The following is a 27197-nucleotide window of genomic DNA, read 5'->3' as shown; positions in this document are numbered from 1 at the left end:
TTATAATGCATTTTTAACATCTTCTAATTCTTAAAGCATTGAATATTTTTGCTGCATCATCATATGGAAAATGTTCTACATCTACTTTTTCATCAGCTATTCTCGTTATGTTGCTAAAATGCGTATTTGTTTCGTTTTGATCGTTTCTACCCACATTTGTTTCATTTTCATTTGTCCGTTTCGGAGTAGAAGATATTGACTTTACAAGGTATTTGTCCATCTTACATTAACGAGCAAAAAATTTGAACATCTTACATGAGGAAACCTTACCTACCGTAAACACGTGGTTGCAGAGAAATGCGTTCTGAAAGAGGTTCTGTGGTTCGGAAGGATGGTGTTCTGTTGTTCTTAAAGGTTCTGAACAATACTAGTAAATAGGGAAGCTAGATAATGGGGCGGATGTTGAAAATAATAAAAGATCCAGGAAGAAAAGTGAAACGGATTTTATTCTAAATGGTGCAAATGAGAAATTTTTTTCAAAACGCGAGAAATTCGCGAATTTTGGAAATTGGTTTATAGAATGCGCGAATTTCTCGCTGTAATCATTTTTTAATGCGAGAAAATAAAAAAAATATGCGAGATTCTCGCGCTGTAGTGAAAACACTGTTACTAATTTAGAATAACAAAAGTGCTGTGTTTACAAAAGGGAAAAAAAAGAAACAAAACTATGTATAATTTTTAATTGAACATATAATAATTTTTTATTCGAATATTATGGGTGATATTCTTGTATTTTGTTGGGGTATGGGATGCAGAAATTATTTCCTTCTTCGCATTTTGTAAATAATCGTCACAAAAAAAAAGTTTGAAAATCGTGAAATTATTGTAGTAATTGTCGAAAAAAGATCGACAGCAAAATCACGCGAATCGGACTAGTCAATTGCGTGTTTCATGTCGAGATTAAGCTGTTGCAATAAATAATATTGTATTAAAAATGTCGAATTTAAAAGCTGTGGAGAACTTAATAGCAACAACTGCCAAAATTTCAATAGAATTATTGCTTTAAAAAGTAAATACTAAAATGCGATCTTCAAATTTTCCATATTGTTTGAAATATATAGGAATATTTAAAAAGCATATGAAAATCAATATCAGTAATTGCCAAAAATAGAGTTGAAACATTACATTTGTTTCAGATACTATCGGCGTAAATTGAGCACGTCAAAAAGTGATTATCTAAATGTTCAAATATTACAAATACATTTGTGCAGTAAAGGAAAGTAAATTTTTTTACTTTTCAAAAGAAAATTTTTTCTGCAAGAACTATGCAACTTTCTGCGGCAATGTCGCACCGATTCTGCCACGAGGCTTAAAAGTACCTAGTACTTAAAATGAATACATATACGAATACTAAATAAATAGTAGTAGCACTTAGTAGAAAGTACCGACTTAGATCATGTATGGACTCAGATCATTTTGTAGTCTTATTTTGACTTTGATCATTTTGTATCAACTTGTATTTTAGTGAACTGAAATTAAAGATAAGCTTAAAAATTTAATATAGACTTGTAGCTCTTGTAAAAGCAATCGAACCCCCACTTTTATTTAAGATCTATATAAAGATTAAAATATATCTGATACTTTAAGTATCAAGTTTTTGTTACTGATATTAAGTTGAATTGGTTTGTAACTGATACCGAAAAAATTGGTACTTACCCATCTCTAGTGTAGGATTTGAGACTTGAAATCACGTTAATATTTATTCATTTTCATAGTAAACTTATATTATATTTTAGCATTTATAAAAGTGTTTTAAACAAGTAGAGAAAACAAATTTTTGATATGTACCTTAATGAATTGTTTTTTACAATAAATTATTTATAATTTTATCAATAATATTGATTTCTATACTCTATATTCCCGTAGTTGTCGAAACTTTGATGCGAAGAATAAAATCACAAATGCTATGAATTCATTTACTATGGCAGATGCAGCACTGAATGAGATTACTAATATTGCTCCGTTGAAATATAAATTTGACAAAATGGATTCTTTTACAACGGAAGCAAATTCCTCACTTGGAATTCTTCATATGGATAACTTTTCAGGTATTTTTGCATGCATTCTTATAAATTTTAATGTGTTAAAAATAGAGTTTTAGTAAAAATAGATTATAGAAAAAGTATTAAAATAGAATTATTATTCAAATGAATGAAAATAATCATTACTAATGCTTTAAAACAACAGTTACCAATTTTTTTCAGTGATAAATCCCTAAATGTTCTACCTTTGAGTAGCTGAAGCTTGACTTTATAAATAAATTTCTTAGCAGTTGTGTGCAAATAGGGAGTTAAAGTAACAATTATTTTGAAAATGTAAAAAAATGTTTTGTTATTGTTTCATCAATGCTAATCTTAAAGTTAAGTTTTATATAAATTATTTCGAAACTCTAATCATGATTTGACATTTAGTCTAATCCAAAATTTTTATTTATTTGACTAATGTGTAAGTTGGAAATAAATAAAATAAGCCAAATATTTTCTGTTTAAATGAAAAGAGAAAGAAGAAAAAAAAACTTTTATGAAAATTAAGAATGGTTTTCAGAGTGAGCATTTTTTTGTTGTTGCGTTTTCTTTTATTTTAGGTTGAATTTAATTGGAAATAGTAGCAACAATTTTCTATAAATGCTTTTTTTTATTGATTATTTATTCAATATTACTTTTATTTCTTCTTTAGACTTTAACTTAAATAATTTCATGAAAATATAAAAGAAATAATAGATTATTTAAATGAAGTCCTAACTATAGAAAACCCTGTGACCCTTCCGCAAAACCGAATCTGCATTCAGGGCACTTTTTGGCAACTGCTTATACATGATGTGTAGCGATTTTATAAAGTACTTAAAGGTGCTCATTTTTGGTTTACGTTTTTTAAAAGCCCTTAAAGGTGCTTTTTTCATTCGGGGTTTGTAAAAGGTGCTTAATTTTCTACCTTCTAAAAAGAGATTTTTTCTTTTTCATGTCGATTGTCATAAATTACAAAAAAAAGTGCATGATTTTCACAATTTTCTCTGCAATATTTATCAGAAACTACTTGTTTTAATCATGATTATGTAAAGTTTTCAAAAATATTTTTGAATTTTATGATTATAAAATAAGGAACTTTAATAATAGAAAGAAAAAAAATTATCACTATACAAATCCTAATTATGATTATTATTATTTTTTTTTGGGGGGGGGGAAGTGATTAAAGATATTTTTGAGTGCTTAAAAGGTGCATATTTTTGTGTTGAAAAATCTGGCTGCACACCCTGTTAAATACGTATATCATAGTTAAGTAATATTGCAAATTTTCTCTCCTAACTATTTTACTCTCTTTCCCCTCAGATTTTACAGACACTTCACTCACAATGCCAGAAAATATTTTGAAGTCTAAGAAAAAATTGAGGAAATCTAAATTGCTATCAAGACAAAATAATGTCCATTTAGGAGCAGAGGTATTGTTAAAAAAAAAAAAAGAACAATTGCTTAAGATATGTATTCCTTTGACAAGAAATATGTTATTTATTAATTTCTCTTATTTCCCCTTAAATAGTCAGTAATCTCAAATGCTGCCAAATCTGATGCAGTCCCAACATCAGAAGTTGACAGGGAAAGTTCATCTGATATTGAATATGATGGAACAAATATCCCAGAATTGAACTTTGATTGTGATATTAGTATTCCAACTGGTAAGCCGTGAAATGCCTCAATGCAGCTTTTTTTATTAAATTTTTTGTTCAATCTGTTCATAATTGCTGCAGTTCAATTCATTTCTAATCAGTATTTATTTTCAGTCAATAAACATTTATTAAAAGAAAATCAAAAATAGTAAATCATCATTAAAAATATTTTTTTTCACTCTGAATTAATTACTAACTGTAGTATGTAGTTTGAATTACCTTGCTTTTTAGATTGAGATGTATAATTTTTATTTAATATATTTTTGATATTTTTTTTCATTATTTTGTATTAATATAGGTCAAAATGAGTGAAAAATATTTAGCATTTTAGTAATTTATGGTTATGAAATACAGCATAATACACTAGTGTCTTTTTCTGTGTTAAAGGTAAAATCTTCTAAACACAGCAAATTTCCAAACAACAATCAATCAATTTTTCACTTATTTGCAATTATTTAGATCTAAGAGAAACAGTTATTCATCATTGAACTTTGTTTAATTTGCACAATCAATTATTGATTAATTTTTGAACATGAATGGAAAAAAAAATTATTAAAATAAGTTTTTGAATTTTATATTTAGGTGCAAATATAATTCCTACCACTATTAGACTTATTCCTAGTCACTATTAGACTGTTTTTATAATTAAAAAATATTTCTACCTGTTATTGGAGCCTAAAAAAAAACTATACAACACTGGTGTCCCATTTACGCCAAAACGTTAAAGATAGACTTATAAATGTATAATTAGAATGTAAGATCTATTTAAACGGATATAATGAAGCACCTTTATTTTTCTTCAAATTCGTGACACGGGAGAGGTCACACTGTTAACCATTTAACTAATAATATTTTATGAATTGAAACAATTCTTTCTTGTTTTTATATAAAGCTATCCTTGTGTATTTATCATGTGAAGATTCTGTATGTCAGAAATAGGATGCAAATATTTAATTTGTGAAAAGTATGATTTTCATTAATAAAAGTATAAGATTAAAAGATTTCAATTTAACTAATGGTTACAAAATTAAAATAAATTAAATGAATAGCAAATAAAAGAAAAAACAGTTATAAATTAGATTTATCATTGGAGGTAGTGGAATTAATAATTCATTTAAATTTGTGTGCTACTGAATTGAAGATAAGTGACATTCATTTTGCTTCATATGAAAAAGAAAAATACTTAATTCATCTTATAAACTTTTTTTAGGGATCATCTAATGATATTTTATCACTATTTTTTTAAATTAATATCAGCTCTCTCTTTAAGTTTATAGTGCTATACCGAATCACTGATTTTAATTTCTTCTATAAGTTTTTTGAAAAAATTTAGAATTAAGTCTGGTGGGTAACTCTTAAAACAATACCAAAATTTCATAGACAATTTACAGTAGTCCCCCTCAGACTTCAAACCAGCCATGGCATAGGTCAGGCGCAAAAATAGTTGTATTTTTCTGTTTAACTAATACAGTACAGAACCCGTTATCCGGAAATCAGAAAACCGGAACGAAGTTCGATAAATTTTCGCGCCATTTTTTAAAAAAAAAAACTTTTTTTTCCTCATAGGATTTTAGGATTTTTTTTCTTTTTTGAAAGATGTTTACCTTACCATCATTTTGGAAATAATCATTAGTGTATTCCTTCATCGTTTTTTCTTCTTTTTAAGATTATTTCCAAAAAAACATTTTTTTTTGTTGGATTTAACAATAAACAAACGGCTTTTTGTAGCGATTCAGAAAACCGGAAAAATCAGTTATCCGGAATAGTGATGGTCCCGATCGTTCCGGATAATCGGTTCCCTACTGTATTTATATTTTAAATTTTTATTATTGTTCCTGTTTTTTCCTCCCTGTTTGTGTAGCATGTTTATTTTCTTCCTTCTAACCAATAATGAGCACCTCAAGTACTGCTGTTAAAAATAAAAATTTTGAAAAAAAATGGATATGTGGTGATCAGTTGTTAAAATCTGGTTCTATTTGGAAGATAAAAATAACTGAATTATTGAATAAGTCTATGTCATCATTGAGTGTTAACGGGAAGTTTCTTCATCTTTGAAGCTTCTAAACAAAATATAGCGGGTCTAACTGAGCTTTCATATTTCATAATGTTTCTGACAGGAAAAAGAATTATTTTTTTTAATTATATAAACTGCATAAAAAAATTAAAACTATCTGTGTGTTAATCTTTTGAAATGAAACCTTTGTATTCTGGAAATGTATACTAATAGAATTGTGCATATATTTTACTAGGAAATAATCAAGCAAATGATTTTAATGTAAATGATGAATGTAGTGAGAAAATCAGTGAATTTCTTCAGAGGTATTATCTCCTTTACTTATGTTTTATCAAATACATATATTAAAAAGCATTCTTCTTATATGTATAATATGTGAGTGTGTGTGAAGTTTGATTAAACTATGATGCGTATATAAGCTTAAAACTGTTAGTTTGAAGGCTAAATCATACTTGTGAAATTTTTATGCTAAAAATTAGAATTTTTGTTTTTTAACCATACTTAAATATCATAAAACAGTTAAAAAAATTTTTTGTTGTTTTTAAAGTACATTATTAGCTTAGAACATTAAAATAAAAAATCCAGGCATGTCTCTCAGTTGAAGAAAAATGCTTACAATTCTCACTATCTAATGATACAATGATAATGATTACAATTCTCACTATCTTACTTCCCCCCTGACATTAATTTATTTTCCTTATTATTATTCATTTCAGTGAGAAAAAGGCTATCTGAATTTTATATGTAAAGATAGATACGTAGTATTTAAATTACAGTTCAACTGTAGCACAATTTTTTAAAAGCTCTTATCATACAGTCATTATTTTAATTACGAATTATCCGTTTGGACTGAGATTCTCAAACTTTCTGTTTATTATGAAACATATTATGTATGTCTCATTGTAAGACTATGAAACAGGAGTTAAGGAAGTGTGTAGACTATAAACATATTGTGAACTGAACTTAAAATTCAATCAAGTATTTAATAAGTTATTGATAAAATAAGTGAAAATATAAATTAAAAGAAATTACCTGGCACCCATGAGTGCATTATGAATTCCCTTTAAGTGATGAATGAGTTACTTTGCGTGATTTTTCAAATTGTTGCTTGAAGCTCTATATAGCTGCTGGTATTTATTTTTCGTAATCTATAAATAAATGTCTTAACTATATAATTTAGAAGTCTAATGCGATTTCAGTAAGATTTTCGCTTTAAATATATTAAGTTTTCCAGTGATAAAAGTAAGTTTTTCTTATGAAAATAGAAGTTAATATAATAGGGGCCAATTTATTGATGTACATACAATCCACATTATTTTTATAATTGTGAAGAAGAAGAAAAAATTTCATGTAAAAATATGTCAGTTTTCAGTTGTGAAACTTCAGTTAAGATTTAAAACGGGCATCTCATTTAAATCTATGAATATATATGTTGATATTTTTTTGTGTAGCTTGAATATTGAAAACAAAAGCTCTATTGAAGCCCGGGAGTCAATTTTTAATGTAAGTTTTCCTCCCTTTACAAATGTTTTTCTGCACCTGGCCTTTTGTAAACTATTTTTTCTTTTATTGTAGACTCTTGAACCTGCATATGAAAGTCTTTTTAAGGAATCTGAGGATAAAGAGCTTGCTGATGATTATATTGATTTTAAATCTCCAGTTGTAGATTCAATTCTTCTGAGAGACCAGCTTGAAGAAGAGACTTTTCTTCAAAATCTTAAAAAATTGAGCTCCTCCCAGGTAACCACTTCAGACCCAGTCTGTTTTTTTGTTTTTTTTTTAAATCATTATTTATTGTTTTACTTTCCAAAAAATTTGGCTCTTGGCATTTCCAGCAAAATTAAATTCCTAGTGCACTTTAGCATCCAAATATAGTCTCGGTGCTGCCATCTAGTGTGGCAGAAACTAGACGTCCGAATTAACATGACCAACGGTATCTCACCCATTGTGGTGGTCCTGAAAGAGTGGATACCACCTCTGGAGAACGCACTAGGTCTGCTCATCGGCAAGACCGATTGTGCAGCTCATTAGAAATAAAATTTTCAAAAAAAAACTTTCCAAAAAATGGGAATCTTAAATTTATATTTCACATTGAAAGCAAAACTTATCAAATATAGTACAGTACTACCTTGAAAATCCGAACTTCTGAAATCCGGAAATCTCTAAAATCTGGACTCGTGTCCAGTCCGTCAAAAAAAATAATAAATTCCGAAGCAAAATTTAAATGTAACAGCACAAAAACCACAACTCGACTCCAACTATAAAGCAGTAGATGAAGAGGTAGGGGTGGGGAGTGAATGAAAGCTCTTAACCTTGAAGCTTAGGAGGTGTGGACAAGTTCTTTCATCCCCCAACAGAAAAAGGATTAGTATCAGCTGGTGCAGTCTAGTCTGGAAGCATCTGTTTCAGTTATAAGTTGAAATTCAGCTCTTGTTTTAAGCCTATTTTTTTAGTTTTAATTACTAGTATTATGTTATCTAAACGATCGATTACGGGGGGATGACGAAAGTTTGATTTTTAATGTCTCTTATTTATTAAAGTATATATAACTATAAAATTTTTATTGTTTAGTGCTATTATTTTAAACCATTTTTGTTCCAGTTTGAAATTCAATAATGAACCCAAAGTTTTTCATGTACAAACATGTCTATTATTTGTTAAATAATTAAATTTGAATATCTCAAAACTTATTCCACGGAATGAGTGAAAATAATTACTACGTATTGTCTCTTCGATGCAAGTATAAATAATTATTTCCTTTATCATGGAATGATAGTAAAGTTAAGTATTGTGAAATTTATATATCCTTAGTAACCATTCTATTTTTTATTTATTCATTTTTTAAAGAAAATTATTTATTATAGATTATGCCTGCATTTTGTCCTGATGAAATATCTGCACGTTCTTCGTCTTTAGGGTCTCCAACTGATAAACTAACTAGTTTTTCAAGTGTAAATATTGATTCATGTTTCGATGATCCAAAAACAGGTGGCCTATTGGATAATAAAAGTTATGATACATCATGCTATGGCAGTGCTGGCACTGAACTAAGTGGTAAAACCTTGCTTTTTTTATTTTTTTTTATTCAAAATATCTTTACTTTTTTAAGAAAAAAAAATCTTATTAAAAAAATTTCTTCTTTCATTGATTTATTACCAAAGGGCCGACATTATGATTGTCAATTAAACCAATTACTTTAACTGAAATTGTATTTGTAAAGACCTTTAACTTTTAGTGTTTGTAGCAGAGTTGGGGTTTTGGACGTCCTAAACTGGTTTTGGACAGGACATGTGGGTTTTACTGTCTTAAACTGGGTAAAACTGTCTTAAAGTATCCAAAACCTTGAACTTTCGTAAAAGGTAAAAATTCTACAGGTGTAACCATTGTACACATAATAATTACATGTATCAATAAATATTTGATATTTTTTATACAATTTACTATAACTTATTAAAAGAAAATAATATAATATAATAGGAAAAGGTTTATAATTTTTGAAGCTCCACAATTCATTGAACAGCAAAAGTGAATACCTAATCCTTAAAATATAAATATGCTTCTAATACTGATAAATAATATTTTTGCATAAGGATAAATATGGCAATATTAAAAAATAATTTTTCTTAAAAAAATACTAAATTTGTTCAAAAATTAACCTTTTATTTTTCACAATATTTTTTTTTTTTAAAATTTATAATTTCTGCATCAAAGGATGATAAAAAAGACATCTGTTTATAAAAAAAAATGTTTTTAAATATAAGTATATTAGTTTAAATTGAAAATACAAAATAACTGAAATATGAATTAACGGTTTTGAAGGGCATAACATCAGTTTCAGTTACTGACACTGGTGATGTATCTCCACTGTGCTAAAAGAATTAAACATGAATGAAATAAAAGTATTCTTGAATAGTACTATAGATAAATAAACCTGTTTATGACGAACTAAGCACTTAGTCCCTAATATTTTAACCTGTATGGCAAGGCCAAACTTCAGTTGTGTGCTATTGAATGAAAGGACCAATTGAACTTGATTACTGATTAATCTTTTGTTTAAATTGAAGAGTCAAACAATATTAATAAAACATTATACTTTTAAAAACAAATATTCTCTAGTATATTTAATTATCAATATGTTATTAATTCTATGTTTATTTTACCTCTTAAATATTGTTCAGATAAAATTGTGACATAATTTGAGTAAAAGGGTTTTGGACTGGACGGTTTAAACCAGGGTTTAAACCGTGGATTAATCCATTCTGTCCTAAACCTTGCCAACCCTGGTTTGTAGTAATGTTTAAATCTGTAAGGCAAAATGAGAACCGCACAACTGTTGATTTCAACTCCTTTGTTATTTATTTTAGCCTTCATAATTTAATATTTTTTTTTTAAAAAAATCATTAATATTGAGCATTAAAGTGAATTTTTAAGCATTAAAGCAAATTTAGAAAAGGTAATTTGCTTTGCCTCAAGAATTTAAATGTAAAATCTTTTTAACTGTTATTCTGATTTAAATTTTAATGTTGGGAATAACATTGCTCGCATTGATCATATATTTACCTATCCTTATATCAAAGCCAACTAGCAAACACTGCAATACTATATAGCATTCTCAAACTTTCTCCTCGTTTGGATATGACTCAGGAAGGATGTTTTTTCACCATGGGTGATTGAATTCCGGGTGTTCAACTTCTCGATTTCTCGTTTTTGGATTTCTCGTATTATCCCTCCAGGTCTAGGAGCAAGGTGTGTGATTTTTTCGCAGAATTTCGTGTATGACAAGACCATTGATTCCTGGTCTTCCACGAATCAAACAGGGTGCATAGCGTTTGTAAAAAGTACTTAAAGGTGCTTTTTTGGGGATTTCGTTTTTAAAAGCTTTTAAAGGTGTATTTTTCAGCTGGCGTTTTTAAAAAGTGCTTTTTTTTTCCCCGAATTTTTTTTTTTTTTTTTTTTTTTTTTTTTGCCTTCAGTGATATCTGGTGGATCCCATGCATTTCACAAAAAATGAGGTGTTTGCTACGTAATCATTCATGCGGACTACCCACGTTATGAATTGCGCATGCACGCACACTTGAAGCCGAAACCCGAGTGCTCCAATTCGGATGGAGAATATCAGATCCTTATGAAATGTTTTTCTTTTTAATTTATTTTAATTTTATTATTTGTTTTATTTTACTTCTAACACTTTTTTGACGTAGGGGGTACGGGTAGAATGTCGAACCTCTACATAAATTATAAGAATTACATTTTTATATACATATGTACAATTACACCACTTCAATCTTACAAAGTTTAAATTTTCAAGAGTATTATCTTATTCAAAAAACCACTCTCGACCACTTTGCTTGAGTCCATAAATAGCTTTCTTTAAATGACAGACGTGGTCTTGCTTATTTAAATGAACAAAACCTTGAGGTTGATACATAAAAACATCCTCATTCAAATTTGCGTAAAGGTAAGCACACTTTATATCTAATTGGGAATGATACCATCCTAGCATACAAACTAATATTGTGAAAAACATTCTTACAAGAACAAAATTAACCACAGGACTAAATACTTCATCATAACTTTCACCTCTTATTTGTTTAAATCCCTGTGCTACTAAACGTGCTTTGTATCTTACAATTTCCCCCTTTTCATTTACTTTAGTTGTATAAACCCAACGGCTTCCCAAAATTCTTTTATTTTTAGGAGTTGGTACCAAATCCCAAACTTTTCTTTCTTTCATAGTGTTAATCTCGTCAGACATGGCTAATTCCCAATTTTTAACTTGAGGAGATTTTAAACAGTCTTTATAACTTTTAGGAATTTTTATTTCAATATGATTTGCTTCATGTTTTATATTATGATTAACCTGAAAATTTGAAACTTTACCCGAAAAAGCATTTTTCCCACTGAAATTAAATAAATCCTTATCATACTTAATATTATTGCTGTTGCAATAATTTTCTACATCATTATAGGATCTTAATCTCATATTTACTCCTTCAATGTTATAATAAATATCAGTTCGACTATTATCTGGACGGGGTATAGCTTTTCTAATCCACGAAATGTTTTTACACGGTATTAAATCAGGTTTTACGCTTGAATTGCCTATATCTTCATCTGAAGAATTTTCGTCCAAGTCGGGACGCTCCGGTTTAAAACTAGCAAAATTGCGTTTAATGAATTTGGTGCCCAGTACAGCTTCCACACCAATTACACTTTCGTCAAAACAAACATTTATTGTTTCTACAAGTTTCCTTTCGTTTTTAATCCAAATTCTATAACCCTTCGTATGCATTGCATATCCTAACATAATCCCTTCTTTAGCTCTCATTTGAAGTTTATTACGCAACTGTTTTGGTTGACCCACAAATGCTAAACAACCAAATGTTTTCAAATGAGTGACTGATGGTTTTCTTCCACTATACAATTCAAAGGGAGTTTTAATTTGGTTTTTATGACAAATTCTATTAAAAGTGTAAGTAAAACATAGTAAAGCTTCAGCCCAAAAAGCATCTCCTAATTTACTAGATTTTAACATTGCTTTTACGTTATCTAAGGCGGTTAAATTATAGCGTTCACTAACACCGTTTTGCTGTGGCGTATAAGCGTTAGTACGCTCAGCTCTTATACCTTCATTTTCAAGAAAATCACTAAATTCTTTATGGCAAAATTCCATACCATTATCAGTTCTAACATTTACAATTTTACAGTTTAAAAACCTTTCTGTTCGCTTTTGAAATCTTATGAAACAATCAAAAACATCAGATTTCCTTTTAATGGGAAAAGTAGTAACTTTTCTCGAAAAATCGTCAGTGATAGAAAGAAAGTACCGACTTCCACCATGTGAAATGACTGGCATTGGACCACATACGTCCATATGTAAAAGTTCCAAAGGTTTCTTAGACCTTATACTTAAAATTGGTTTAAACGAAATTCTTTTAGATTTAGCTAATTTACATTCTATACAATTATTGTCTAAAAAATTGAGATTAGGTAATCCTTTCACACTAGAATTTTTACTTGTTTGAATTATATAATCACAATTTATGTGGCAGTACCTTAAATGCCAAATGTCTAAATCATTTGTCTGAACAGATACGTTAAACAATTGCTCATTCGCGTCAGTAACACTTCTGTCAATAACTAAATCTTTATCGGGCTTAGTATAGGCATTAGGTTTAAAATAATACAAGCCATTAAATCTTTTACAATAGAAAATCTTCTCATTTACCCGATTATACACAGAAATACAATTTTTAACACCCACAAAATAACCTCCAGCTTTCTCTATTACAGAACCAGAAATAAGATTTCTTCTAAGTTTAGGAGAATACATGACATTTTGTAAAGTTATTCTGTGCATTTTACCATTTAACTTATTAAAAAATTGCACCTTTCCAATACCTAAAATTGGGCTCTCAATGTCACCTATGGCTAAAGACATAGAAGCATTTTCTACAGTTTCATATTCAAAGAATAAATCCAAATTATTACAAAAATGTGTTGAAGCGGCAGTGTTAAAAAGCCAACTTTCTTTCTCAATTTCATGACTCACATTGCCAACATTTGCTTCAACAATATAAAGACTATTATCTAAAACATTTGTAGTTACATTACAGTAAGAATTATCACTTGCATTTTGTTTAAATTTACTCTTTATACTCTTTGAATTACACCTTAATTTTTGCTTACAATCTGATATTAAATGACCATATTTGTTACAACGATAACAAGGTCCTATCTTAGATTTATCACAACTAGTTTTGGATTTAGACTTAATGTTAGCAGATTCTAAATTTCCCTTACTATTAGAAGAACCAGATTTAAACTTATTAGTTATGCTTAACTTTTCATTAAAACTTGAATTAACATTATAAGCAATATCACTAACATTATTTAAATCAAAATTAAGTTGCTTAAGTCTACTCTCCTCCAAAAGTAATTCGCCTAAAATGTTCTTAAATTTAAATTTAGTGTCCTCCCATCTATAAATAATCTGAACTATACCTTGAAAGTCCTTGGGTAAGTATCTTATAAGTTGGAATCCTTAGTATAGGTCGTCAACAGGATGTCCTGCTTCTTTCAGCTGAGAAACCAGGTTTTTTAATCTTGCAGCGAATATTCCAACCTCTTCTCCTGGGGTGTATTTCAGGTCGAAGAACTGGTCTAGGAGTTGAATAACTCTCGCTCTCGTAGTCGGCTCAAAATGTTGTTTTAAAATTTCCCAAGCTTCAGCACCATCCATCGTCGCTGAGATCAGACTTCGGTATTCAGGTTCCACACTAAGAAATATTGACGTGTACGCTTTGTCCCGTCTCCAGAGGTATTCTTGACTTTCTTTTCGACTTGCTTCTGAAGGTAGGGCAGGCTCAGTTTTGGAGATTAAAACTCCACACTCCTCGGTCCATGAGGATTACTTTCATATTTTCTTTCCACGTACTCCAATTTGACGAATTTAGGAAATCTATATGCAGGTTCGAAGATTCCATGATGAAACAATTATGACTTAAAGGTTCTTTAAAAGCAAAAGGGAGTATCACTGCTCGTTCTATACTAGATACCAAACTTCGTAATCTTTAGCAGTAGCCATCAAATTTGGATGTGCCGACTTCAAATTCCGGTCTAAAATTCTTTAAATAAATTCTTACTGTTAGTTTTGTCAACTGGAGAAAAATTCTTTAGAAGCATCATATTTTCTTAAATGTGGTATTATTTTTCAAATCAACAGCACCTTGAAGTACTCCATAGCAAACTTATGATTTAAGCTGACGATTCACTTTGCAAATTTGGCAGGCGGGAACGGCCCCCATCTTTAAGATTCTCCATTTAAAGTTGACAAAGACTCGGCTAAATCCAGGCTAATCCAAAACTAGATATTCAGAACGATAGAACATGAATCCCGGTTATGCCATAAACTCGGCCCATAACCTTGACAGCCGAGATTCTCGCAGAATATCATATTTGTCATGTCAACAACTCAACAATAAAAGAGAAACGAAGTTTCTGAAGAAATGAGTTTATTTAAAAACATAGTAATAAAGAATGTCACAAACAGCGAGTGATGAAAAGAAAGAATACAAAATGATCTGCTTCAACAGAAGCTTAAATACAGATAGCAGGTGACGTCATGATCCACGCAAGAACGACCAACAGCAAATGAAAATAAACTGGCCGATCCCCGCAGACCATGACGTCACCGACGCAAGTTGAATGCATGAGATCGACGACGGAAAATCGAACCTCATACCTTTTAACTTCTATTATTTGTCTAACACTTTTGTTCTGAGTTCAGGGTCAAGTTGAATTCGCTCGATGATGTGGGAAAGTACTGATTGTTTCGATTTGGGTCTGTTTCTTTTTGGTTTCTTTTTAACGCTTAAACTGTTTATAAAATGTTTTTGTTTTTCAATGATATCACTGTTTGAATATGAATTTTTTGAGTGATTGAAAATTTTTGTAAAGTGCTTTAAAAGTTTTTAAAAAGTGCTTATTTTAGATTCAAAGATTTGGCTACGCACCCTGATCAAAGCTTACAGTCCGGTGAAATTTTCCCGCAATCTAAAATTTAAATTTTGAAACCTTCTCTTTGCATTAATGACAAGTTTTCATACACATGACTTTTCCTCAATTTTTATTTTTTGATTTGTCTTATTTTGTTTCTCTTATTATGTTTAATCTTTGAAACTATCAAGTGCCGATTTTTGTCTTGACTTGATTTAAAAGTTAATCATTGTGAATCATATTCACACGATTTAAAAATAGTACATCAGGATTCGTATTCACATGATTAAAATATCCAATATCCTAATTTGTATTTACAAACTTTTTAAATCAATATTGAACTTGATCACTAGCAATTCTTGTTCATGTGAGTTTAAAATCCAATGTCGCTATTGGTGTTTACAGGATGTAGAAATCGTGCATTGCGATTCGTATTTACGCGATTAAAAAATCCAGTATTGCGATTTGTATTTTCGTGTTCCTAAATCCAATTTTGTGATTGATATTCACGTGATTTTAAAACTCAGTGTCGTTATTCATATTTACGTGATTTTAAAATCCAATAAGGTGATTCAAATCTACGTGATTTTGAAATCCAGTAGCGCAATTCATGTAAGAACTTAACTATGTTTTTTGTTAAGTTAAGTCTTTATTGGTGGGGAATTTAATTTATAAATCTTAGTTTAAAACATTATGTTAAATAGGAATAGTATATAAATTGATAACTAGTAATAGAGTTTTTGCACATAAAGTTTTCAGGGTTTTCACTTTGTGACATAATCACCTCTGATTTGACTTTTTGCCATAAACCCCAAAGAGCAATTTAACAATTTGGGAAGTCCTGTTCTAAGGAAAACTAGTTTTTTTTAAACCATTGAAAAGATATTTGTGTTAATCAGATAAAAAAAAATCTGTTTAACACAAATTAAACATAACATTTTTACTAAACTTTTATTCAAATCTTTTATATATTTTGGAACTGTTACTTTTTAGTATCTGTTCCTGCCACATCTCCATATGGTTCATTTGTATCAGAAAAAGATTTACCTTGTAATGAACTTGGAATAGGACTGGATACAGATAATAAATTAGGAGCTAGTAACTTTTTCAGTACTTCTAATCTCTTTTCCAGCACCCAATTCGGTATTTCCGATTCAGAATTCATGAAACCTGGTAAGGTTTAAAAATTTTAATTTTCTTATATTTATGCATGCTTAGGCATAATTCAGTTGGGAAAGTAATGCTTTTGTATTTTTTTAGATGAAGTAAACGATTTGCTGAGGGAAGATGAAGAAGCATTAAGGAAAGAACAAATGTTTGAAGTACGTACTTTAAATTAAATATGATTATTTAATGTTAAATACAAACATGTAAATTCTACCATCATGCAGAGTTTAAACAATAATATTGTTAGTTGATAGATTTGCTATTGCATTGTAAGGAATAGTTATATATTTTTTTTACTTTATCTTTTAATTAATTTATATTGTGCGTTTTTTTTTTTTCTTGCAATAACATGTCTGATTAGGAAAAAAGTTTGGCACTTTTTTTATTTTGCTGGTACGATTGAATTCAGATATTTTATTTATTCTTTGTAATATAAAAAAATGGACGTCACTTATAAAAGCAGTTTAATTTTACTTACACCTGGTGATTTTACATTGGGGACACCTACTCTAATGAAATAAATAGTACCTAAAATTCAATTGATGAAGTTTATTTCCTGCATATTATTCTTAAATCATTGAGTTTCGTTGCACAGAACTTACTATACTGTTAAATTTTTTGGTATTTAGATATCTTCAGTATCCAAATCAAGTGAAAGTTCAGATCAACAGCCAGAGGATTCTTCTACCATATCTTGGAATTTAGAATTGCAGAACAGTCACGGTCATCAAGTTTCCATTGGTGCTCTTTTTGGTCCATGCTCTGAGAATGTTGGAACCTTATCAGATGATTCTCATAGAGAAAGAGTCAGTACCTCTGACTTTAAAATACAATATTCTATTTAATAATGTTTTATTTTATTTGTATTATTTCTGACTTGCATTTAAAGATATTAAAAAAAAAAAAAAAAAAAAAGTTTTGTGTAGAAACACTTAAAACATAGGACATGTCTTAAGCAAAAGTTAAGTGTTCTTTTCCTAACTTTGATTTTTTACTTTTACCCAGAGGTGATTGTGCTCCGGAAAAAATCCGGATTTTTCCCTAACTGCGCTCCGGAAGTTTCTGGAAATCTTAGGTCCATAAGTTTCAGGAAATCCATCACATTTATGTATGAAAATTCTTGTATATTTTATTTAAAAATATTAGATCTGGAATTTATACTTGGCATCTTTCATTTGTAAATATTTTTTCTGGTAGAATAATAAATGTGATTAGCGATAGAAATAAACTTATACATAATTATTCATTCAAATTATGCTGTATATAATTTATTTAAAATTCAATGTTTTGAAAATATCGATGATTTAAATTTATGAAGACATTAGCATCTTTAATGATTTTACTCAAGAAATTTTCCGGTTTTTTTAGTTGGGCTCACAATCACCTCTGCTTTTACCTATAACATAGCTGCTAACTTTACTGGATTTTGCCAGTTTCACCTGGTCTACTGATTTAATAAAAATTCTCCTGGTTTTTGTAAATTTTCGATAATTCCCTAAAATTGAGTAAGTTTCCTTAAAAAATACCTGTTGAAATCGAATTTTTGTGCAGATTATTGCTTGCTTGAATATGTAAATAAGTGTCACTGATCACTGTCAAAGAAGCCTCATATCACTGTTAGTTGTCACTGTCAAAGAAGCCTCATGTAAAATTCAGTTAACTATCTTTGACGAATTAAATGCGTATTCAAAATTATGAATAAACATACTACATAACATTTCATGTGAAATCATAACTGGAAAATATTGCATTATACTGGATCCTAAAATTCTCTATGCGTAAAATATTTAGTATATTTTGCAACAATTATCATGAAATTTATATTTTGTAGCATCGATTGGATTATTTCCTATCCATGTTGGCAGCTATGCTATAACAATCTCATATAACTACTCAGTATACTTTCTCCATACATTTATTAATAACAGGCTTTTGTATCCTGTTTGAAAGCAATTTATTCTTATTTATCATTGACGAACCACCTGAAACTATTTTGAAATTGTGTCTTAAAGATATGAATGGGGAAAGAAATTTTAAATCTTGTCTTACTGTTTCATATTATTTGATACTTTAGGGTTATATTTAACTGAAATATATATTTTCTGAAATTAGGATTATTTTAAATTGTGATATGTTGCATTATAGCTGTTAAAGAATTAACATATCCAAACGATCCTCAACATAATAAACACAGGCTCAAAAAATTTCATGACATTGAAAATCCTACAATGCAGTTCTATGAACCACAATTCTGTATAAAAAGCAATATTTTACAGGTATAAACAATGTAAATTGCATTTTTAGAAAAATTTCTTTAACTGAGCAAAAACTATAGATGCTCACAGGCTACGAGGAAAAATTCTTTTTTAGACAGTACTATCTCTAAAGTTTACCAGATTAATAAATTTTTTTGTTTAGTCCTGTTCTTGATTATTTAAATATTTTTCTATAAATAAGAAATAAATTGTATATTTTTGTATTTTAAAGTTTGTAATTGATTAATATTTTAAAGCATTAATATTAACCTGCTCCATACACAGATTGTCATGAATAGTAGGTAAGCTTGAGGAGATGTGAGATAATTTATGTAACAGAAAACTGTATGTAATGCAAAGCATCACATTTTAAGATTTACATTATAAAAAATCTTCTATTGTATATTTTTTTAATAATTTAATCAGAAAAAAAAATTTTAAGGCATATTTAAGGATCTTTAGCATGCATATATTTCCTTAAAAAAAACTAGCAGGAAAGTATTAAATATAAATTTTCTTACCAAACTATTATTGGTTTCAAATTTTTAGAACCATCCATTTTTTATATGTAGTTAAAAAGTCTAAAGTTCTTCGCTTCTTTAACTTTTGGAATAGGTTTCACCTTTAATGGACATTTTTCATCGAAAAAACATTTCAGAAAAGATCTCTGCCTGGTCTGCTTTAGAAAATATTTTTTTGGCTCTTAATCCTTTAGAATAAACTCCAATGTTTTTAAGAATTCGGTGAACTTCTGCTCTCTTGTGGCTGCACTCTTGCCACAAACTTTCATAAAAGTTCTTTTTCCTTTTCTCAAAAATTTAAAAACATCTAATACTTTCTTTAACAGTTATCTCCCAATTATTTAGTAACAGTTTAAGCTTTTTATTTGTTTGATATTCCTCGCTCTTCAGAACACAATCATTTTTGAAATTGTTTTTTTCTTACTATTCTAGCCATATTTTGGTACAACTGTATCAACACCTACAAAATGCTATCCTGATATTTCCAAGAACTCTAATTTTGGAGAACTTTCTGCTGAAATCTCTGGTAAATTATTTTTTATTTTTTTTAATATTGAAATAGATCTTCAAATTAATCAGAAAATAATTATATAATGATAAATCGGAAGATAGCATTCTTACAGTCTTTAATAGTGCCGGAATGTAATTTTTTATTAAATTTGATGTAACCTATTTGATGTACCTATTGTAATTTTTTTATTAAATTTGTGTTTGTCTCCAAATAACTATCAATTAGAAATTTTTCTTATATTATAAAAAATTTATTTATTTTTTTAAAAAAAGTTTCAAGTGTAGATAGCTTATTGTTATAGTATACAATGACACATCATAAAAAAAAAAGTAATTTAGGTAAAGGAAATATTTTTAATTTATGAATTGATTTTCAATTCGAAATTCTATTTCTGTTCATTATCGCAAACATCCCAATTGCCGTGACGTTGTAGTGATATGATGCTAAACATATCCTCATGTCACAAATTGTATAGTGGGATTTTAAATATACTATGTGCTACGGATCAGATATTTGGTTTTGAGAATATGCAGTACTTTACCTAATTATTTAAGCTTAAATTTAAAGTTTCTATTTTTACATTTTAAAAATAAATTTTTTTTTCCATTATAAATTTAACCTTAAATATAATGTTTAGAAGAAACACTATGTTTTGATGTCTATTATTTTTTTTTATAGTATTCAATTTTTATGCTTGGAAGGAAAAAACAGGGAAAATGGAAGGGCTGCAAATACTTTTACTCACGACCATTAATTTTTGCTCGGTACAGAGTTTTTTTTCTTTCAAGTTCATGTGTGTTATTAAGTATATACCTTTATGAATCATACTAAATAAAATACCTTAATTAAAACTGCACTAATTTTAATTTTATTCATGTTGTATGTATTATTGTTTTTCTGATTATTGATAGCTAATGTGAAAAGTTGGCTTCTTTGCTTCATTTACCCTTTGGGATTTGGCTTAATTTACCCTTTCGCTCTTTTCTCTTTATTTTGCGTCTTGGTATTTAAGAAATCTATTCCCTTTTTAATGATTACATTATTCCTGATCCAATATGTTGTTATTCTATATTTAATATTGCACTTCAAAGGCACCTTTTGTTCTTTAGACAAAATATAAAAATAAATGCTAATTTTAAATTATTTATGTAAAATAGTAATTTTATTTCAGGGTCTACAATGTCTGCAATGAAAAGCATTCTATCATCTGAAAGCATTCCTTCTGAATCAAGTCAGTTTTGTCGAGATATTGGTCTGTCTGATATTTTGGAAGGAGATTCCACTTTTCGGCCATCAAGATTGGCCTCTAAAATATTCGAGAATTACCGTCCTGTGCACAACTCTACCTCCAATGTCACATCCCATTCTGAAAAGGGATCTCAAGAAGAAAATGGCTATGAAATACTGAATTCTGTTTCATTAACTTCGGCTACTCCTTCCCCTAATGATACTCTGACTGTAGTAGAGCAGGACAACACCACAATTCAGAACTCTCCAATAAGTAGAAATCAATCTCTCGTATCTCCTTCTGTAAATAGCACTTTAACTGAATTACGACAACCTAATGACAACCCCCTGTTAAATATCTCCAATTCAGATGCAGTAAGTGATGCTGGCATAAAAATGGATGTTAAGTCATCTTGTCCAAATTGCCAGTTTTCCTTTCAGAATACTACTTCTTCTACAAGACCATCTTCTTCATGCTCTAACTGTCCTAGTATTCCGTTTCCTAATCATCCCGTCTCTGTTCAAACGCAAAACTTTTTAAATGGTCCCAGCAATTGCTTTCATAATGGCATGTTGTATAATGCAACGTATGGAGCTGTGCAACCACCAATGATGTCTTTCATATCACCTCTTCAAGCTGGACTCAGTAGATACAATCCTTATCATTTACAAGGTATCATTTTGTATTAAGTTATTTTACTGCATTCAGGCATGTGGTTTTTCCAGAATTCCACGAACATAGATTTGAGGATTTCTGCAAATCAATTTTTTTTCTATTCGGAAAAGATTTTCTCAGTGTTTCGCTTATCTAAAATTTAAATTGTGTTATACAAAATCTTGTTAACGAAACATTTATTCTTTTTAAGTTCTCATTCACACGTGATTATTGGCAATTAGCATATTTTTGTTTAAATCCCATCCCCTATATTAAACTAAATAATTCTCCTTATTAACAATATTTATTTAATTCAATACAATAATTATTAATGTGAATTAATTCGATACACTATTTGATTATATAAACCTACTATATTAAGTTTTACTCAAACCTATGTAAAAAGTATAACTTAAATGATGCTTATCTAATTCAGGTTACTAAATAAATAGTATCTAAAAGTATTTTTCCCATTAAAAGAACTCGTAAAGAATTTAATATTATCATTTCTAATCTTGTTAAAGCTTAAATCAACCATAAAAACTTTTTTATGTCTGAACTTCAACTTCGATAACGGTGTCGTAATATTTTTGTTTACTTTTCCCTGCGTGAGATTGACCTCCTTAAACAAAGCTCAGCTCGTGCATGACATATCTTGTGACGTTATAGTGATACTGGATGACAGGTCATTCAGTCTTCAGCCAATCATAGATGGACACTTGTCTAGAGCTTCTAGAATGTTGTTTGAGTATTTAAGCAGGAGTTTCGAAGTTAGTCTTTCTCTTTACTAAATTACTTCGATTATTCTACTGACGTTCACAAGTTTGAGAACTGCCCAACAGTCATCTTGTTAACAAATAATTATTCATATACTGCCAGTATTCCAAAATGATTTTAATCAACTGTTTTTGATTTTAATATTTTTAGATTAATAAATTAGAATCTATTTAAAAGCTTAGTCATCATTTTAAAAATACTGCAATTCAGTTTTACTTAAATCCACTCTATTTTCCGTCTAAAGGGAAACAGAGATGACGATTATTTTTTTTTTTTTAAACAAAATTGTTATAGAAAAGCAAAACTTCAAAAATGCTAGATTGGGGAAAAAAACTCTTTAATAACTTCAGATAATAACGTCATGAACAGGCAATCACAAAAGTATACCATTGATAATATAAAAGTAATTCCGAAATGGAAAACATTAAAAAGATTGTTTGCAAAATAATAGGTGTTTCTTCCCCTTTTTTTAAAAAAAAAAAATTATAGTTTAATAAGTAGCAATTCTGTTGCTAATTCCAATTTGTAACAGAAGAATTATTTAATCAATGTGATATATTTTAATAAATTTCTGACATGGAAATTTCGAATCTGGCATTTCAGTAATTACTTTTCAGCATGCTTGATGCCATCGGAGATGTGTGTTTTGATCATTTTTTTCTTTTGTATTTTATTTTGTATGTATACAATTAATTTCTCATGGTTTTTAAAATTCTGATATTATAACTGCATGCAAAATTTGAAACGCTAATTTGAGTAAACACTTTTCATTGCTCTCCAGGGATGAGATTCTTTCGCGGATTTCCGCTTTTTTTAAGATTTTTCCATTTTTCCCTCTAATTTCCGCTAAAAAAAATTTTTTGCACAAGTTAAAATATTTTATGAGGAATTTAATTTTCCGCGGAGCGAAATTATTGAAGTCCTCACTCCTCCCTCTGAAGTTTCTCTAAAAATCATTTTCTTGGGATAAAACTGGTTGACCTTCATACAGGGATGAGATTTTTTTCGCTTATGTCTATCGAATTTCAGCATTTTTATCAAACTCCGATTCTCTAAAAGTTTTTTTTTTTTAAATAAATATTCCGCTTTTTAGTGAAAATTCAGTCATTGAAGTAAAATAATTATACAGGATTCCCACAGTCCTTAAAAGTCCTTAAAAACTGCTTAATTTTTATTTTGGAAAATAAGGGCCCTTAATAGTACTTAAATATGGTATAAGGTTTTTAAAAGTCCTTAATTTTTCAGCATTACTATACCCTGTAACAAAATTGCAGTGACAAGGCGACATTGGTCCAGAACTTTACAAACTCAATTTACGCCAAGAGTATCATAAAACTGTGTCATGTTTGATTGTATTTTTGGTAGTTATTGATATTGCTTTTATTCGGGTTTTAAAATGTTCCGATATATTTTAGACACAATGTATATTTTATTCTGATATATTTTGACATAATGATGAAATTTTTTTTTTATAAATTTTTTGGCAGTGATTGCTATAGATTTCCACGAAGTTTAAAATCCGGTGTTTTAAATGCGATCTTATTTATTATAACAACCGAAAAACTTATTTGAACTTCTCTTTTTTAAAGAGTCCTATTTGCGTGATTTCGTCGTCGATCTTTATTTCGGGTTTTACTGCCACAGGTTTTAAGATTTTTAATTTCTGTATGAATCTTAATTAATAATCGTTTCATTCATTTACGAATTTTAATTATGTAATGGATTTACAATATTCGAGAGAGGAAATAATTAACGTGTGTTATAATAATTAGTCCTACAAAATGCTAGAATATCGCCTATAATATTATAATTAAAAAAACTTTTAAACATTTTTACTCTGTACTTTCTTCTGTAAACACAATTTTTCTGTTACTTTAAATTATTAATTGTTATAATTAAAAGTATCTTGCAGAAAAATACTAATGGTGGGGAAGTTTGTCACAGAAAGCCTGAAAAATTTCTGTCACATGGTCACTATAGTTGATAGAAACAATTTTTCAAGTCGATTTTTCATAACAAAAAGTTGTTCTTTTATTAACTAGGATTAATCCTTGCATCAAGAGTTGGGCATTTTAGAGAGACAATAAAGGATATGTGTGAGGGGGCTATAGGCAAAGGCCATAGAAATGTGTTGATACCTTCAAAAAATCGTTTTAAACCCTTTTATTTATGTTTCACTGAGAACTAATAAACATTGGTTTGAAAATTATAAATCTTGTCAAATAATCAAAATCAGCAAATAATTGTAAATCTTCTTATTCTATGAAAATTTTCATACAAATATTTAGTGCAATGACCTAAAAAATTTTCTTTTAAGCTTAATGAAAAAAAAGTGGAATGATTTAAAGGGCTTAGATATTAGTATGGTCTGTTTTTACTTGAAATAGGACCTAATTTAAGTTAATATAGTTAGAAAACTACTCTCATGCATAACTCTTAATTCTTAGTATCAATTCATTTAATACACAAACCATTCAATATATTCATTTAATATAAATAGGAAATTTTATTAATAGCATTTATTAAAAACATTTTATTAAAAACTTGTAATAATTTTTTCCCACATTTCTTTATTTACTCTATTTCTTAAAAATACGGAAAAAAAATTTAAATCCTAATTTTACAATTCAATTTCAATTAAATCATTAAAAATGGAATATATATTCGTTTTATGGATGGCATTAACCCTTAACAATCTGAAAAATATTTTTAAAAAAAACTACCCTGGTTTGCCAAAAATTACCTGGTCCAGCTTTGATGAGCCTTGTTAATTAATACAATTATATCAGTACATACATTAAAAAAAATGGTTTATTATTTTTTTTATTGATTGATTTTCTTTTTTAAGACAGGTAAATAATTGGCACTGTAACTTGTGGTGCATAGATATTCGATGATAAACAATCAATACTATTTTTAAAAATAGTCTTAAGGTCCTTAATTTTCCAAAAAAAAGTGCTTAATTTTTTAAAAAAAAAGTCATTAAACGTCCTTAATTTTTGCTTTGTTAAGAGAGTGGGAACCCTGTTATATTTATTTACGATTTTCAAAGAAAAACAGAAAATTCAAACTACGTCCTAGCTGCTAACCCTTCCGCATTTTTATTCACATTAGCTATTTTCTCAGATTTCACTCGCAGTAAATAAGATTTTCCATATTTTTATCTGTCGGCGGGATAGCTCGTATTTTCGTAATTCAGACGTCGCTGCTTCTTGTATTCTGGAGTGAAAGCAAACAAACAAACAAAAAAAAATAGAGGTGGATTTGCGGTGAAAATATTTATTTACTCATTCAATTAATCTTGTAAATTTTTATTTATTATGTCTAAACAAAAAACAATACAAACAAGCCTTTTAAAAATCCCAAGTCCAGACTCTGCAAATATCTAGATTTTTATTCACGCGATTTTAATATTAATCATCGAATTTCGTATTTACCTGATTTAAAAGTTGCGCATTGCAATTCTTATTTACGCTTTTTAAATATCATACATTATGACTCGTATTTACGAGATTTAAAAATCCAATATCGTGTTTTGTATTTATGCATTTTCAAAATCGTGATTTTATCAAACATCCATTTTCGTATTTACCTGATTTAAAAGTTGAACGTTGCGATTCTTATTCAGGCGATTTAAATATTGTACATTGCGATTCTTATTTACGAGATTTAAGAAACCAATATCGCGAATTGTATTTACGAGCTTTTAAAACCCTGATATTGGGATTTATAATCACATGGTTTACAAGTTTAAAAAAATCACACTTTTTTTGTCAAATTTTTGTTTATATATATATATATATATACTAGCTGTACCCTGCGTGCGTTGCAAAGCTTTCAGTTTGAATTTAAATTTTGTATTTAAGTGTGTAAATGAGATTTGTGATTATGATTTGAATAGAGAATTTTATTTAATGGTGAAAAAACCAGTGATGGTCTCAACAGTTAATTCCCTAGGACATCGTTAGTGCATTTTCAAACAGACATGTATGGTGATGCACACCGACCATGAAACATATTTTGGATGATGATCTGAAATAATTCTGGATCAATGGCGTCATGAATATTTCTGCTGATATGAGCTGACCAATTTGTCCTGGTGTGAGTTTTTCAATAAGCCAAATCATGTGGCAATTCTCTTTTTCTGCCGTTCAATAGAATGCATCAAACACCGTGTGTCTCTAAAAGCATGACTTTTCGCAATAAAACCAAGTTTAGAGCTTAATATTTGTTTTAACTCACGTGTGATAATTCATCATGAAGATCCGATGATGTTTGCCTAAGTTACTAAAGCTCTTTAATTTTAGCTCAAGCAGGATTGCATGTGAATGTAATAAATAACTCTCGCTGTCCATATGCGCACCGATACTTGTAGCAGCACCGAATGAAGTAATTTGGAAACACGAATGTACTGACCTATATTCGCCAAGAAAAGTTTCTATTGATTTGCTTGACCCGATAACAACGTTGATAATGGCTCGGCTGGCGACGTTAAATCTGGTAGTTACACTTTGCCTCCAGAACAGCAAATTCCAGCTGTTTCATTCTTAAATTTGAGAGCACTACAAAACATACATAATTGATCCATTTTTCCGATGAAGACGCTTGGGTGAAAGACTATAGTTGGTTGTCGGATCATAGTGAAATGCACTGAGATTCAAATCAGAGTATTGGCAGCGTCTGAATAGCGAAGTGCGTTCTTGATTGATTTTTATTCTTTCATCCCGTTGCTCTGATATTTCCGACGAACGGGCTTGATAAGTGCGTAGTTGATTTGTTAACAGTCTTCTTTCCCGTTGCTCTGATGTTTCCAAGGAACAGGCTTGAGTAGTGCGTAGTTGATTTGTTAACAGTCTTCTTTCCTGTTTCTCAGACGTTTCTAAGGAACGGGCTAAAGCATTGTGTTCTCGA

General features: G+C 29.1%; 1 protein-coding gene across 5 annotated transcripts in view; it reads left to right on the top strand.

Annotated features, from left to right (window-relative positions):
• LOC107444724 (centrosomal protein of 192 kDa) overlaps nt 1–27197 on the top strand; it is a 78393-nt gene that overhangs the window by 3256 nt on the left and 47940 nt on the right. For 4 of the 5 annotated variants that reach the window (XM_043039715.3, XM_087168387.1, XM_087168376.1 and 1 more), the window contains exons 3-14: nt 1867–2048; nt 3327–3436; nt 3535–3670; nt 5911–5980; nt 7127–7178; nt 7251–7415; nt 8540–8729; nt 16167–16346; nt 16434–16495; nt 16970–17146; nt 19549–19642; nt 20799–21527. In XM_043039715.3, coding sequence (XP_042895649.2) covers nt 1867–2048; nt 3327–3436; nt 3535–3670; nt 5911–5980; nt 7127–7178; nt 7251–7415; nt 8540–8729; nt 16167–16346; nt 16434–16495; nt 16970–17146; nt 19549–19642; nt 20799–21527 — 2147 coding nt within the window. Of the gene's footprint in view, nt 1–1866; nt 2049–3326; nt 3437–3534; nt 3671–5910; nt 5981–7126; nt 7179–7250; nt 7416–8539; nt 8730–16166; nt 16347–16433; nt 16496–16969; nt 17147–19548; nt 19644–20798; nt 21528–27197 lie in introns of all 5 variants that reach the window. The other variant, XM_087168366.1, reaches the window with a different exon arrangement.

This window comes from Parasteatoda tepidariorum, chromosome 1, assembly GCF_982258835.1.
Source record: "Parasteatoda tepidariorum strain Cologne lab strain chromosome 1, Ptep-v5.0, whole genome shotgun sequence".
Taxonomy (NCBI): Eukaryota; Metazoa; Arthropoda; class Arachnida; order Araneae; family Theridiidae; genus Parasteatoda; species Parasteatoda tepidariorum.
The sequence above is the reverse complement of the archived record's forward strand: the minus strand, read 5'-3'. Positions and strand labels throughout refer to the sequence as shown.